Below are 16,917 nucleotides of genomic sequence, written 5' to 3'. Positions count from 1 at the left end.
TAACTGGTTAACTTCTTATGGAAAGTGGGCACTTGGGTGCTGATATTTTCATTAGCCTTGCTTTAAGCTGCATCCAGGCTATAGTAGCCTGGCTGTACGCTTCATTAACTATACAGCTGGAGACTAATCTAACCTACCATACTACTCTTTGCTACCTTGCTGTCTAATAGCAAAAGCGGTGGCCGTGAGTACAAGTTCCTATGAGTCTCATAAGCACTGCCATTTAAAAAAAAGATAGATTTGTGGTGGACAGCGGAGCCTTACTAAGTGTTGACTGTCTGCATTTTAACATCCTCCCTAGTGCTTAATAAAGCCCTGCATCATCTCCAGCGGAAGAGGGAAGATGATGGTGGAGTTCTTTTCTGCGGCGATGGTGTTGAGGGTCTGCAGGTAGCGAAGCTGCAGGGCCGAGGGCGACTCGGCAATTACCAGGGAGGCCTCCTTCAGCGCCCGTGAAGCATTCATCTCTCCCTCAGCTGCAATAACCTTCAGAGATATGAGAGAGGAGAATGAATAAGACAGAGGGGGGGGGGGGGCGGGGTAACACATGGTACAAATCAAGTGTATATGACTAAGGGTAAAAAACTAGTGTGCGATTAAACTGAGGGCAGCTTTTTGAAAAGCACACACAAGGCACAGAAATGAGATCCTATCAGTGAAATGAAGGGCTGCCCCCCCCCGCCCCCCCGCCATATTCTGTGCATGTGACTTGTACATTACCAAGATCACAAGCCCTCCTGACAAGACGTCCTAACAGTGTGTGTAAATAGCGTGAGCTTTTAATGTTCTGGCAGGGCGCTTTGAAACAGCAGTAGCTTGTACTGGTTTCTATCCCTTTGTATGGAATCTGTTGAATCTGTCATCCAACTGTTCTATCATATCTATTTATAGAGTGTGTTTTGTTCGCAGGGATATATTGTGGTATCTGAAAATGTATATTACCATCATCCTTTTCACTGTCATTATCATTTTCATCATTTATTCCATTTACTCCTGACATGATAATGCAGTCTGTACCTCAATATCTAGATAAGGACAACTACATGTTAAATTAAGGGGTATATACACCCATCACGTAACTGGAATGTGACTGGATATGCCACACCACCCCTGGAGACACAACTCTGATGAAACCCTTTGTCGTTTCTGCTGCCTTTGATTAAAAACACAGAAAACGATGCTGACCACAACACAAGAGAAGTACCAAGTTGGGGTTTTTGGAATTTTTCTCCTCATTTTTCTCCCCAGTTGTACTTGGCCAATTACCCTATTTTCCGATCCGTCTCGGTCACTGCTCCACCCCCTCTGCTGATCCGAGGAGGGCTGCAGACTACCACATGCTTCCTCCGATACATGTGGCGTCATCGGCCGCTTCTTTTCACCTGACAGTGAGGAGTTTCACCAGGGGGCTGTAGCGCGTGGGAGGATCATGCTATCCCCCCCCCCCCCAAACAGGTGCCCTGACCGACCACAGGCGCTAGAGCAGCGACCAGGACACACACCCACACCCGCCTCCCCACCCGCAGACACGGCCATTTTTGTCTGTAGGGACGCCTGACCGAGCCAGAGGTAACACGGGGATTCGAGCCGACGATCTCCATGTTGATAGGCAACAGAATAGACCAGTACGCTACCCGGATGCCCCCCAAGTTGTTTTTTTTTTTAACATTTAAATGGACTTGCTTCCTGCCCACTTCATGTAAACAACAAGAATGAATGTAAATTATGTGTGTGAACATACAGGCAGTGATTAGCTTGTTACACATCATTACATTTACTCATTTGGGAGACGCTTTTTTTCCAAAGCGACTTTTAAGGGAGTCAGCATTTAGCAGAAGCGAAGGAGTGTAGGCAACTGGCATAGTAGAGTGATACTCAATCATTGTATTACAGCCACGAGTGCATACGAAATCCAGACACTGAGTCTGCATGCGCCATAGATTAGGAGGCAACAGCACAAAAGGAGAAATTAAAGTGCAAACTACAAAAAAAAAAATCAAGTGCAAATACTGATGAAATTATAGCAAGTAGTACAGGACTTTGGAGTAGACACTAGCAAATGATGCACAATATGACACAACAGTGGCAACCAGCACCCCGTCACAGATAAAAAATACCTGCAACCAGAGACCATTTAAGAATAAAGAGATCATTCAAGGGGCAATATCTATATACCGACTGCATTTTAATATCATAATATCAATATGGAATTGGGGCCATTATATCTTTGTCATCATCATCATCTTGACATTAATGAATCTTGTAATCTGTTCTGTTTTCTTTTTTATTATAATCAGAAAATGTTATTTTGATCATCGGTGTAGATTTAGATGGTGACCATGTAGATATATGTCCTTCAACTTTAAGGGCTTGCTTTACTGAGACTGTTTTGAAATAAAAAAAAAAAAACCAAAGAAATGAAAAAAATAGCCTTTGTCCCTAGTTAAGAATAATTACAACATGTCTCTGCTAGGCCTACAAATAACAATACACAACTTAACCATTTCTGAGTTGATAGGTTGCAGCCGCACTGCAGAAATCAAAGAAATGTTTAATCACTACATTTTGTTTTCACACTGGGTTAATTTCCTTTGACAAAAGTCAATAGTCAAAGTAGCCCCCTCCTTTTTTCTCCCTAGTTGTACTTGGCCAATTACCCCACTCTTCCGAGCTGTCCTGGTCGCTACTCTACCCCCTCTGCCGATCCGGGGAGGGCTGCAGACTACCACATAACTCCTCCGATACATGTGGCATCACCAGCCGCTTCTTTACACCCGAGAGTCAGGAGTTTCACCAGGGGGACATAGCGCGTGGGAGGATCACGCTACCCCCCCCCCCAGTTCCCCCTCCCCCCTGAACAGCTGCCCCGCAGGCCAGAGAAGGCACTAGCGCAGCGACCAGGACACATACCCACATCTGGCTTCCCACCCGCAGACACAGACAATTGTGTCTGTACGGACGCCCGACCAAGCCGGAGGTGACACGGGGATTCGAACCGGCGAGCTCCGTGTTGGTAGACAACGGAATAGACTGCTATGTTACCAATAGTCAAAGTAGTTTTACATAACAAGGTGAAAGACGAGGCAAATAATCTAATCTGCTCTGATCTGTGTCTAAGTGACGTGTAAAATGCTTGCTGATGCACCAAAATAATCAAGATAAATAAAACAAACAACTGGGAGCAATTACTGATTTCAGTTTCATCTCCAAATGCAAGCAGTCTTCTCAATGGATTATGAACAAAAACCTCATTAGTAATCAACATAAACTTGAGGTGATTAAACCACTGAGTGATGGACGAGGGATGGAGTTCACAAAAAATAAGCATCAACCTTCGGCAAAGTCAGGTCTAATCATCCTATTATAATGGCAAATAACTCTGCTGGTTTGAAAAAGGCAACTTTTCTTGAAAACAATATTACATTTCCCTGACATGTCTATATTTTTTAAATTTGAGTTTCCTGTTTTAGGATCTCATGGCGGGCTTTGTCATAATTTCTTTAAGGAACTGGCATGACTAAAGGGAAATATATATTGATATATCAGTAAAAATGAGCTGCCAGTGCAGTAATGTGACTAAATGTAGTAAGAACAAGCCATGGCAAACCTGGATACAAGATAAAAACATCCGTTTTCCAAACCGCTTATCCTGCTCTCAGGGTCACGGGGACGCTGGAGCCTATCCCATCAATCATTGGGCGGCAGGCAGGGAGACACCCTGGACAGGCCGCCAGACTGTCAACACAGGGCCGACATACACACACCCCCACACCCATTCATACCTAGGGACAATTTAGTATAGACGATTCACCTGACCTACATGTCTTTGGACTATGGGAGGAAACCGGAGCCCCCGGAGGAAAAGATAAAAACATAAACCATGCAAATCTTTTTTGACAGTGGGCATGATGACTGAGGTTTTTAAGCTCCAATCAAATTGTGATAAGATTTGTAGGTCACAAATGATGTTGGATCACAGATGGTTGTTTGCACATGTCTACATTATGATACCGTGACATGATGTGTTGTTCATCAATGAGAGCAGTTGTGATTGACACACTGGTTTGTGAGGGTACTATGGTCAGTCATACCTCCTTATCCTCTCATGGTTTAGTGGCGTTTTGCCAGCATTAGCTAGCTAAAGAGCAAAAGCAGCTCAAGAGACATGACAGATTTCTTTGGAAAAATTAAGCCCCCCATCCAAACGCAGCCAAATCAAATTACAACTGGGCATTTTTCTTGATGCCCACAACCATGTGCAAAGTGATGTAACTAAGAATTTGATACCTTTTTCAAGAAGACAAAACACAGGATTATTTAGACATAACATCACCGCTCCAAGTGTGGGAAGATGGTGGTGTGAACTCACGTTTGCGACGGCCTCACCCGGTAGGCCTACACAGTGTCTTTGTCCACGTCTATGTCTGCGCCTAAGTTTGTGTCATGTGAAGTTTTTATTCTGATCATCGATTTTTTTGGCTGGGAGAGCTGGCATTGGATTGGCTGAGAGAGCTTGGTCTGCTGCATCTTGTGGGCCCAGAGGCCACGGCCCTGCCTGGAGCTGCGCCCGAGAGGAAACACCGAGGCGGTCTGGCGGCGCCCTCGCCTAGCATCGACTGTGCAGTGTTTTTGTCTGTGTCTGCATTTGTGTTGTCGTGTGGAGTGTGGGGATGTGTGTTGAAGGTGTCTGGCTGGAACAGCTAGTGTTGGAACGGCTGAGGGAGCCTGGTCTGCTGCGTCTGGTGGGCCCAAGGACCACGGTCTGACGATGCAGAAGCAGGGCAGGCTAAGCTAACTGCTAGCCCATACAGACCAGCAGTTCCGACAGTCATCCTGGCTTGAGTTCGTTCTCTGGACAGTGGAACTTTTGGACTGTGTTGCACTGAGTGGATTGTGTTGTTCACCGTTTGTGTTTCTTTGCTTGTTCTCTCTGTTTTTGTATGTTTTTGGTGGTGTCGTTTTTGGGAAATTTTGGATGTGTTTTTGTCGTTTGTGTTGCACTGCTGTGGGCTGGGAGAAACGAAATTTTTTTTCTTTTGTGTATGCAAGTACATGAAAGATATGACAATAAATTGTTCCTGATTCCTGATAAATGAAAAAGTCAATTCTTTGCGTATTTTTGGCATATAATCATAAAATGGTCAAGCATATGTAATTAACGTAATTGGACTCATGCAAGGCAATGCAAAGCTCATTAAGTATGGAAAAAAATATATGAAAATTTGATTAAAAATAATTGGAGCTTGTGATTGAAAAAAATGAAGGAACTCAACTGTGTGAGTGGGTATGTTTGTGTGTGTGTGTGTGAACAAAAGCAATATCATACCTTAGCCCTGGCCTCACGGCTAGCCTCAGCCTCAGCTGCCATGGCTCTTTGGAGCTGAAGGGGCAGTTTGACATCCTTAATCTCGACCCGCTCCACCTTGATGCCCCAGTCATCTGTAGCATCATCCAGAGTGGACTGAGGAGGATACAGAAGTACGTCACATTTGTACCATCTCGAGTAGGGTTCTTCTAAACTTGGAGGTGCGACCACATTAAATAGTAACTAACAATATGGCACAACTACTGTTACAATACATAGACTGCTATGAAGCAGCAACCACATCAGTGACAGCTAACTGCCACAGCAGTGGCACAGAGGAACAGTACACAGAGCCCTATGGATGTTAATCCCTGAAAATGACCATTCAATATTTTACTACTGACGAGTATGAAATCATTCATCACAAATAATTATAGCATGGATTTTACCAAAAGTCATTTTTCAAAAGATAAAAATATAATTCAAAAAAGAATTCATTACAACAAGGCATTGAAGTAGTGAGTAAATAAGCATTTAGGAATAACAGTAAAAAAGCCAGACTCTATATGAATCCCTGTCATAGTAAAGTCAATGTACTCTGCAAAACAACTTCATAAAAATCAAACCAAGTCAAACATCGAGCAGAAGTCAAGCGTTTTATCCTGAAACTTCACCAAAACCAACAATGGGACAATGACTTGCTCTTTCTACAGTCATACACTTACGCCATTCATTGTCCTTCCCCGTCATTTGGTACATTTACATGCACAAATAGTTTTGACCTGACTGAGGCAATATTTGACTGCAGCAAATGTCACCAACACCAGGCATTGACAACCTGAACCTTTTGCATTATTTGCCTTTAAAAACACTTCAGTCCAATTTTATTCAATTAATTTTAATTTGCATATCCGCAATGAAGTTCAAAGAAGTCAACTCAGATGCTGCTGTAGTACATGTTGTTTGTTTGTTTTTTCCTTCCCAATCGTACCCGGCCAAATTACCTAACTCTTCCGAGCCGTCCCGGTTGCTGCTCCACACCCTCTGTCGATCCGGGGAGGGCTGCAAACTACCACACGCCTCCTCTGATACATGTGGAGTCGCCAGCCGCTTCTTTTCACCTGACAGTGAGGAGTTCCACCAGGGGGACATAGCATGTGGGAGGATCACGCTATTCCCCCCAGTCCCCCCCCCCCCCGAACAGGCGCCCTGACTGACCAGAGTAGGCGCTAGTGCAGCGACCAGGACACATACCCGCATCCGGTTTCCCACCCGCAGACAGAGCCAATTGTGTCTATAGGGACGCCTGACCAAGCCGGAGGTAACACAGGGATTCGAACCGGTGATCCCCGTTTTGGTAGGCAACGGAATGGACCGCCATGCTACCTGGACGATGGTGGCCATTTTAAACATTATGCAAACATCATTACTTAGAAATGGAAATGGATGATCCGCTGTGGTGACCCCTAACGGGAGCAGCCGAAAGTAGTAGTAGTAGCAAACATCATTACTTACATTACTACCAAAACAAGTTGCTTTGAGTAAATAAGAAATGTAAACATGACATATCACAAATCTCTATTCTACGCTACCTGCATGCTGTGTGCAATCTCTTCACGGTCTGACAGGATCTCGGCCAGATTCTTGGTGCCAAGGACATTCCTCAGGGTGGTCTGGGCCAGCAGGCGAGTTGCAGCATCAGCATTAGTGATGTTGGCCACAGCCAAGGTGGCATTCTGGACACGGTAGTACACTACGCCATCGACACTCACGGTCACGGAGTCTTTGGTCAACACCTGAGGGCAGAGCAAGGATGAAGCACAGCCATATAGTAGTGATATAATAGCAAGAGTTCATATGAGGGAAGTCAGGTGAAAGCTAAATGGAATTCAGGTAAAAGGTAGTATGAATTGTTTTGGGTAACTTGTTAAAAGAATGCGTCATTGGGAGGGTGTGTAAAACACCTCTGAACATTGTTTATGTCAACCGTTTTTCAGAACAACATAATGAGTTTAAAGGAATATGTACACACCTAAATAATATTGTGCGTGTGTGTGTGTGTGTGTGTGTCTTACTTCTTGTGGGGGGATGTCAAAGGTAACGGTGCGCATGTCCACATTGATAAAGCTGTCAGTGCAGGGCAAGATGAAGAACAACCCTTTGGAATCACAAACACAAAGTTGCAGGTTAAACAAAGACTGAGAACATTAAAAACACACCAGTAGTGAGAACACGTTGGTGCCATCATCGATGTCTGATTAAATAGTGATGAGTTAAATTCTTGCATTGGTACAGTTTGGGCTCTCTCAGCTTGAACTGCAGATGTGGTGCATGAACCGAGAGGATGTGGCTATCTGCTTCCGTCATAAGCCCCCTTTTCCCACTCACAGAAACTGAAATAGCACAGCAAAAACAGCACTAGAGGCCATGTTGGCCTTTAGGGTACAATGAAATCATGTAAAAGGCCTCACAGCAGTCAAGAATCTGTTGTCTAAATTGTCCAGTTGCATATTAAGTAGAGGTGAGTCATTGGATCACAGCTGTTGGTTTTTACAGAACCAACGGCGCGAATTCACGTTTACAGTGGCCTCACTCCGTACCAGTGTGGGAAGATGGCGGCGCGAATTCACATTTGCGGTGGCCTTACCCAGTACCGTCCATTTAGTGTCTTTGTCCATGCTTGCATCTGATTTTGTTTTGCTTTCATTTGATGGTTGGGAGAGCTGGCGCTGGATTGGCTGGGAGAGCTTGGTCTGCTGCGTCCTGTGGGCCCAGGCTCTGACCAGAGCTGCGCCCGAAGAGGTAACACCAAGGGCGGTCTGACAGGACGCGGAAGCGGGGCAGGCTAAGCTAACTGCTAGCCCATACAGACCAGCAGTTCCGATAACACCAAGGGTGGTCTGGCGGTGGCCTTGCCTAGCATTGACTATGTTTTAGTGTTGTCATGTGGAGTGTGGGGAGGTGTGCCGAAGGTGTCTGGCTGGGAGAGCTGGTGTTGGATCGGCTGGGGGAGCCTGGTCTGCTGTTTCCGGTGGGCCCAGGGACCACAGCCCTGCCGGAGCTGCGCCCAAGGAGGAAACACCGAGGGCAGTCTGACAGGACGCGGAAGCAGGGCAAGCTAAGCTAACTGCGAGCCCATGCAGACCAGCAGTTCCGATAACACCAAGGGCGGTCTGGCGGTGGCCTCCCCTAGCGTTGACGGTGTTTTATTTATGTCATGCGGAGTGCAGGGAGGTGTGTCGAAGTTGTCTGGCTGAGAGAGCTGGTGCTGGATCGGCTGGGGGATCTGGGTCTGACATGACGCGGACGTGGGGCAGGCTAAGCTAACTGCTAGCCCATGCAGACTGGCAGTTCTGACAGTCATCCTGTCTGGCATTTGTTCTCTGGACAGTGGAGTTTTTAGACTGTGTTGCACTGAGTGGACTGTGTTGTTAACTGTTTGTGTGTGTGTGTGTGTGTGTGTGTTTTGTTTGTTTGTTTGTTTTTGTTTTTATTTGTTTGCTCTGTTTTTGTATGTTTTTGGTGGTGTCATTTTTGGGAAATTTGGGATGTGTGTTTTTGTCTTTTGTGTCACACTGCTGTGGGCTGGGAATTTCATTTCTTTTGTGTACGCAAGTACGTGAAAGAAATGACAACAAATTGTTCCTGATCCTGATCCCCAGAGGGAAATAAAACTCTGAAAGGAAAAGCAGTTCCTTTGTGCAACATCCTCCGCTGCACATCAGATTGTGGCAAGAATGTTTGTCTCTGTGAGCAAAGCAATGGTCGGCACTAGTCACTCTCACACAGAGGGCAGTCTCTTCAACCACTAAGCATCATGAAACGCAATGGAAAATTTTTGCTGTGACCCCCCCTAAAAAGGAATGCTCACCCTTGCCAAGAATTTGTTTACCACTGAAGGAAAGTACCAATAAATTCATTTAAACACCAACTGACACCACTTGTGCATTCCAGATAATTATATGGAAAATTACTTCCTGCTGTATAAAGCCTGTTATGGAGATACAGGGGAAAAAAATAAGGCCGGGTGGAAGGTGTGGCTATAATAGAATGAGAGGGTGGCCTCTGAGTGAGACAGACCGCTATTATTACCCTGTAAACCAAGAACAGGCTCCCCTGGAATCCTGAAGGGTTATATTTTAAACTTTGCAGATGCCACTCTTTGATTCAAAATCAACCAATGGATGCTTCCCACAGACTGTACGGCATGTGATTCTAGCACACCAGGCCCCGATTATTATTATTAATTGAAAATAGAGAACTTTATTCTATACTCCAGCATTTCTCTCTCAAACAATAAATAAATTAAATTATACATCAGTATGTCACGCAGGCATTCAATCATCCAACAGAAAGGCAGACGCCTTCTGCTCTGCTCTTTAGTTGGACAAGCGAAAAATGTAGTTATACACGACATTTGAATTATCTTAAGTCTTTGGGAGGCATCAGTCACAGTTTTACATAAACTGAATGAATTGGGGAGAAAGGGCTAGGGTAATGAGAGGAAAGGCTGGTTTTCCTCTGCTGCAACCTTCTGCTACTGCATCACCACCAGACTCCTGACTGGACAATGTAGATCTAATGGTCTGCTTATTCTCAGTCTGTCTGACATGGCTGGAGCTAGCCCAGAACTGTGCGGTTCGGTCTCCTGTGATGAGCCCAGTAAAATAAGGCACACATCTTATGCACTTGACGATCAACATTTAGCTGGATAAAACACGAGTTAAATGACATGCTGCAATAATGAACAAATTAAAGTGCTACTATTCTTATGATATATGCCTTGAACACATCGCATATAAATGACTAGTTTTAATATAGCGCCATTATACTTGTAGCAGCATTCAGTTTAATTATAGCAGGTGGTTTAAAAAAACTGCAGGTTAAAATTCTTCTGTCATTTGTTGGACTTTCTGATGCAGCACATGCCATGCAGTTGTTATGGTTGACAAGCAGATATGACTCACAAGTGTGTAGAAGACCGTGACTACGCTATGACTGATGCTACGAAATAGATTCAACTGAACGGATGTTTTTTGTTTGGTGGAAAGTAGAGTCGGGTGATATGTCAAAATTTTCCTACCAGCCACCATCAGCCCAACAACCAGTGATTGCCGATATATTGCCCTCCACCGTGTGCACCAGCGATTTCGGCGATGGAAGAGGTCGTTGCAAAAACTTCGCATCGCTGAATGATTTATTCAAGAATGATCACCATCAGCAGTTGCACTCAGTTGTCACATTCCCCTCCCAACAGATGTAGCAACTATTACACATTCAGTAAACGCCACTGAGGTTAATACTAGTGAAAAGTGTGAGCAGGAAATGCAAAAAAAGGAGATTTAAAAAAAACCAACAGCTAATGTTTGGTAAATCATACATCCCCCCACCCCCAAACACAGATATCAGTACTATATTTAAACAAAACTTCCCCAAAAATAAAAAAATATCCTCGCCAGAGTCAACAACAATTAATCCTTTGTGTCAGAACATGTGAACAACTGTTGCAGGGTCTGGTCAAACTATATTCAGCTGGTTCAAAAGCTGTGGTAGATTTTAGCCATACCAGGTGTGGCAAGGCATAGCCCGGGGTGACAGCCAGTAATTTTAACTCATAAATGAGGCCCAAACATTGCTTTGCTCTCTGAACATCAATCCAAGTTTTACCATTACTTACAATGCCAGGCCTAGCTTTCTACACTGATGCCATTCAGCTCTTAGAAATATCACCTTCTATAAATTCTGCAGTTGTATTATAGTGAAAATAGGACACCAGAAGTGGAAATCAAAGTTTTTGTTTGTTTGAACTGTACCTCTGTGCAGTTAAAAGGAAATGGTTAGAGGTTTGAAAACACTCGACACATCTTTCCCCATAGCAACCATCACTGTAAGACAGACAAGCTGTTCACATGTGAATAGCTACCTGCAGTATGTCTTGCACTACTGATCCTTCGCAACACATCTATGGCTGTCCATGTCTGCCAGTATGTACTCCTAAACTCCTAAAGCTGCCAAAACATCCTTGCACTGATGTTACCTGGAAATGTCTTCAATATTGTAGCTATGTATTCTGATTGAGCCGAAGGAAACTAGCGACATGAAAAGTGATAAGGAGGTCAAATCTCCCTACACACAACACTGACAGTCAGCCTACAGGCTTAAACTTTAATCATAATGTAAATAAGAGAATAAGCTCTGTTGTTAAAATTCAAACACAAGATTTATTTTCTCTCAAAAACTTGTTGAAAGGTTAGCGTATTTCAGCCTGCACATGAATAGTGGCTCCAGATAATATTCACTCCCCACTGATTATTTCTTGTTTTGCTGTGTTGCTGTCAAACTGAAATATATCTAAATGGAATTTTTGTACTCTTTAAGATGGTAATTCTCCAAAATGTCAAAATTACAGTAATCATGTGCCTTCAAAATTATACTAAAAATAAAAATTTAAAATGTATTTAACTTAGATTGTGGCTACTAAAAGGGCTTTTTTTTCTGCAACTGGTACTGTTTAATAGCAATTTGAGGTAAGAATAATACTCTGGGGTCATGGATCATCATAATTCCTTCGTCCCTCGTATTCTATCACTTGGTATTCTATCACCCATGTGGTTTCATTCGAGGTAGATTTCACAGAAACTCCATTAACAGAGATGACACAGATGCAAGACATGCTCTGTTTAACATGCTCCAACAAGTCAATCATTTGATAAAATTTTTAAGTGTTTCTGATGTGTCAACTTGTTTCTCTGGGTGGTTGCTTCGCTATAAACGTGATTCAGATGAGCTAACTTTAACTCCGTTGAACCGCTGCAAAAGCATCTATTTTACAATGCCAATGTTGAGCATCCAGTCAAGATATTATATAAATAAAATATGGAATATTAGCTACTCCATTGAAAATGTACAGTCAATACTAGGCCTGCTTTCAGTTACAAGCTTAAGACAATGATCCCATGTCCTTCTGTTCCCAACAAAGTCGCACAACGGTTGTGCTTTGCATCAGTGACATCATGTATCCTTGTTACTTTTATAACTGAACATTTAAACAGTAAATATAAGTGCTATGTATCAAAATGGCTCCAAGGAGCTCTGCTGTGGCCTGTTACCCCTTTTCTGTTTTGTATGCTGTTATGTTGTCGGTTAGTGAAGCCTCTAGTATTAATAATAAAATCACATTTTGAGGGACGAACTCTTAAATTAGACAAACAGTACCAATCGACATGGTATCCCACCTCCGGCCAGTGACTGTTTTACAGGACATGAATGTGATTCAGGATATGAGGTTCTGTTTTCTAACCTGGTCCTTTTGCTCCTCCTCGCAGGATGCGCCCCAGGCGAAAGATGATGGCACGTTCATACTCTTTCACAATCTGTCAAGAAATAAAGAACATGATTTTTGTTGATTTTTTTTTCTTCCACATCCCTCCCCTGTTTGACATTCAACAGATGGCCACTGACAGGATACTGAGACATTACCATGGTTACCGTTGGGCATTAGGCTTCACAATTCGGTCAAACCATTAAGGTTACCCATTAACTGAGTAAATACAGATCAACAGCCCTTCAGCTGCATTGTGTCATGGCAAGATGAGAAAGATGACTTCTATGGTTTCTCTAAATATACATACACACAATAATTGGGATCAGCGTGTTATGTAAATAGAATGGGCGTGACCTCTAACCCCCCATCCCCGCCCCCCAGTACTGTTGCCTACTTTGTCAACCACATTGTTTGGTAATTCCTCTCTATTCTAAATATCAACTTGTCTGGTTGAGTAGTGAGTGTGGCAGGTGAACTTTAGAATACACCTGACACAGCGGCTTGTGGACAAAAAACACTGAGTGACGAAGAGATGCTCCTAGTGGCACTGGAAGGTAGTAGCACCTCAGTGGCAGCCTGTGGCACTACAGTGGCAGCCTGTGGCAACTCGCTCTCAACTAGGGCAGGGCCAAATTTCCTGTTTTGTTTTCACAACAGGTCAGCAGCCGTTAGTCTCTACTACTACTACTACTTTCAGCTGCTCCCGTTAGGAGTCGCCACAGTGTCTATCCCCCCCCCCCCGCAAGTCTGTTTTAGTTGTTGCGATGTTAAGATGTACTTTATTAGCACTTTATTTCGGATGGTTGTTAACCAATCATGTTCTACTTTTTTGTTTTTCATTCACTTTATGTAAATACTTTTGCCAAGGAGGTTATGATTTCGCCTGTTTTGAAATAAAAAGGAACAAAAGTACCCTCCTTATTAATCCTACGTGTTATTTCTGTAAGAGTGAAACTGGTTTGTAAACATAATCCTCTGCTTTATTATTGCAAGAGTTAAATTGTGTTATGTAAACATAATTGCGTAAACACGGGTTTAAACATAATTGCGCAAACATGTGTAGTTGAGAGTGAGTTGCCACAGGTTCTCGCTGTGGTGCCCCAGGCTGCCACTGAGGTGTCACAGGCTGCCACTGAGGTGCCACTACCTGCCAAAGGTGCCAAAGGCTGCCACTGCGGTGCCACAGGCTGCCACTGCCACTAGGAGGATGCTGGCCTTACTGAAAATATTTATTTCATGCCCTGACCTTAATGCACATCCAAATGGAGAGTGGAAGGGTAAGCAGCGTCAGAAGGATGGAGAACAGAACAAGGAGGTAGCCACAAGCGCCAATACCCTCGTCTCCTTCTTCCAAGACTAGGGGGGGGGACACACAAATATAAGCAAAAATAACTTGAAATAACCTCATTATATTACAAGGATAAATATTGCTTGCATGCCAGGTCCTATTCACAGAGCAACTCTGTCACATGCATTTCTAAGCAAGCTAAAAAGTGCCAAGAGTAATAAAATTTCAGCTTTCCCGAAACCAGGATTTCTGAGTGGTATGCATGGGAACAAATACATGATGCCCCTACCCCGCTTAATTCAAAACAACAGAGGGTAGTCCGGCTGAGTTGGTTTTGTGGTTCCCAGTCCTCAACACACTAGATAGCAAACAATGTGTTTTGGGGGTGTTTGAAAATGGTAGGCTAGATCTCAGCAAACACACTGGGGACCTGCTACTATTTGAATTGATTAATTTTGCTTGCTTTTATTTTTAGTTAATTACATCACTGAACAATAGAGGTCAGGAATCATTAGAATTACACATAGCACCTCAAAGACATATTGACTCAAGTCAGCTTGGTTCAGCACTGTCTTTGAATCCTCAGGATCCCTGGTTTCTTCATCTGTTAGACATTTGTTAAGCTATGCAATAAAACACACACACCTCACACCTGCAGCTTTTCCCCTTTCAAAATGTTGCTCACATGACATGCAGCTATTACATACATGGTGCATACCTTCATTATCACCAAAACCATATCTGTTTGAACCTATGAAGGAAGTCAAACCACTTTGAAAAAAAATGACATTGGAATGGCTAAGACTGGGGGTGAAGTGAAGTGTGAACTCAGTGACTTAGATTAACTTTGTTTACTTAGGTTGTAGAAGAGGTCACGAGCCAAGGGTTAAAGAAAGAAATCGTTGTTTAAAAAAATGAATATGCTTTTCATGAGTTCCTTCTCTAAATATTCATCATTTACATGTTCATCTACAACAAATAAACTCAAATCATTCCATGAAACAGTAAAGCATCTCAGAATAATCAAAATGTAGTTAGTATGATAATCTAGCAAGCTGTGAACTCGATAGACCCCCCCCCCCTCAAAATTAGTCAACGCTTTGATTTTGCTCTGTGGTGGTTACCCTTGTGAAAAAATGGTGGGTATATTTCTTAAGTAAACTTAAGTCTGCTGCTGCTCCCACTAAGAATGCACTGGCTTGTGCATCCTCAGTGGCTGGGTTGAAGTTCATTTAAGTATATAATATAAACTAACTTTGGGGAACTAAAAATGTACATGTAAGTGCATCGAAATGTTTATTAAGGGCAAAGTTTCATTTCAAATTATTAACAAAAACAGGGTGTTTAGGCGAGCCAGAGAGCTAAAATTGGCAAAACCCAAGTCGTGACACCCAGTTTGAGGATGATTACTCAGTTAATTAACGGTGAGGTTTAACGCAGCTAACTTGGCGACTAACCGCTAGCCGTATGACATTATGAGGGGTTACTATTGGGTTAACTAGTGGGATTTCTCACTCTCCAGGCCCAGCTTAATCCTCGGATGGTCGCCAAGCATTTGTAAACCCCCAGATAATACATATTGTTTAATACTACCATTGGTGTCGGCTGTTGTGCCTCTCAGCTACTAAGACATTATCTGTTATGCTCGTATGGCAATGGTATGTCTGTAGCAGTTAAGATCCCCCCCATTTAGGCACACTTATGCTAATTAAAGGCAGTGTGTAACATGCGCTACTGGCTATGATATGATAACCATGTAATAAATGTAATACCACTAGCACGTCATACGGTTGCTTTGTAATAAAGGTACTACGACCACCTCATTAGTATTATTTGATGACTGTGTCGAGCTCTAAGTTGCCAGTTGGTAAGACTTCTTTTTTTTTTTTTAAATATCTGACTCCAGTTAAGGCGCTTTTCTATAAATACAGATGAAAAAGCGTCTGCAAAATATGAAGCCAAGTGTAAATCTAGCTACTCCGCTTCGGTGGGCGTCGGCTAAGTGCGTCGCCCCTTGGTTAGCATGGCTAACGTTTAGCTAGCTTAGCTAAACGGTCGATTCCTGCAAACCGACGAGCGTTTTACCTGTTACGCGCTCCCGTCTTCTCGCCTCTCTCATTGCAACAGTTTCTTTGCCGTCGTCCATAACGTCCGCAAAAAGACAACTGTTTTTTGGTTGTTTGTTGTTGTTTGTTTGTTTGTTTTTTTGGAGACTTTGCTCAGTTGTGTCCCGGTATTTTAACCTCCTCAGCTCGGAAAGCCGTTCACGTTTCTGTTTTGTTTTTGAGGGACGCGCTGACGGGAACGTTCGTCAGGAGCCGTCACTCATAGTAGCCCCGCCCCTCTAACGCAGCTGCTCCAGTATAGTTAAACGGAAGCTGAACCGGTTAATCTGGACGCAACGCTTACTGGGAGAAACGTTTCATCACTCATCTAAGTCAGTGTTTCTCAACCGGGGGTCCGCGGACCTCTAGTGGTCCGTGGTGTAATTGCAAGGGGTCCGTGAAAATAAAATATCTTTAAAAAAAAGATCCTATGACATTTATAGAAATAGGATTATTTTACTCAAATGTGACTGAGACCTTTATCTACCTAAACTATAAAGGGTAGCAGGACTTTTTTCTCCAATTACATCTGTTTCACAAGTGTAATTTATTGTATTTTAATAAGAGATCTCGCTCCCGTTTGCATTGTTAAAAGTTGCTGCATAAAAATTCTGTTGTTACATATATCTGAAAGTTACTGCATAAGAATTCTGTTTTGTTAACTATATCTAAGTTACAACTGAAAGCTCTTATTTTTGCCCCAAAGAGTGAATAAATGCTATAATGCAATTTAAAATGCAGTTTCTACTGTTTCTATCAAATTGCAACCCCGCTCCCCCAAGATCAGGTGGAGGGGTCCTCAGGGTAGATCAAAAATACGCAGGAGGTCCAGGACCCCAAAAAGGTTGAGAACCACTGATCTAAGTGACGTCTTTGATAATGATAATAATAATAA

At 43.1% G+C, this 16,917-nt stretch overlaps 1 protein-coding gene across 2 annotated transcripts; it reads right to left on the bottom strand.

Annotated features, from left to right (window-relative positions):
* Positions 1 to 270: 270 nt before the first annotated feature.
* LOC130122030 (stomatin-like) lies at positions 271 to 16,250 on the bottom strand. 2 transcript variants are annotated; one of them, XM_056291047.1, is made up of 8 exons: positions 16,003 to 16,250; positions 14,636 to 14,668; positions 13,876 to 13,985; positions 12,606 to 12,678; positions 7,381 to 7,463; positions 6,898 to 7,101; positions 5,327 to 5,461; positions 271 to 486 (listed from the first exon to the last, which is right to left on the bottom strand). In XM_056291047.1, exons 1-8 carry the CDS (start codon positions 16,061 to 16,063, stop codon positions 298 to 300), a joined length of 888 nt encoding a protein of 295 aa, XP_056147022.1. In that variant the 5' UTR covers positions 16,064 to 16,250; the 3' UTR covers positions 271 to 297. The 2 variants fall into 2 exon arrangements, with proteins under 2 accessions (XP_056147022.1, XP_056147023.1); XM_056291048.1 differs by lacking the exon at positions 14,636 to 14,668 and having other exon boundaries at positions 16,003 to 16,247.
* Between the last annotated feature and the right edge of the window lie 667 nt (positions 16,251 to 16,917).

Source organism: Lampris incognitus, chromosome 12 (genome assembly GCF_029633865.1).
Source record: "Lampris incognitus isolate fLamInc1 chromosome 12, fLamInc1.hap2, whole genome shotgun sequence".
Taxonomy (NCBI): domain Eukaryota; kingdom Metazoa; phylum Chordata; class Actinopteri; order Lampriformes; family Lampridae; genus Lampris; species Lampris incognitus.
Note: the sequence above shows the minus strand (reverse complement) of the source record. Positions and strands in the feature narration are given on the sequence as shown.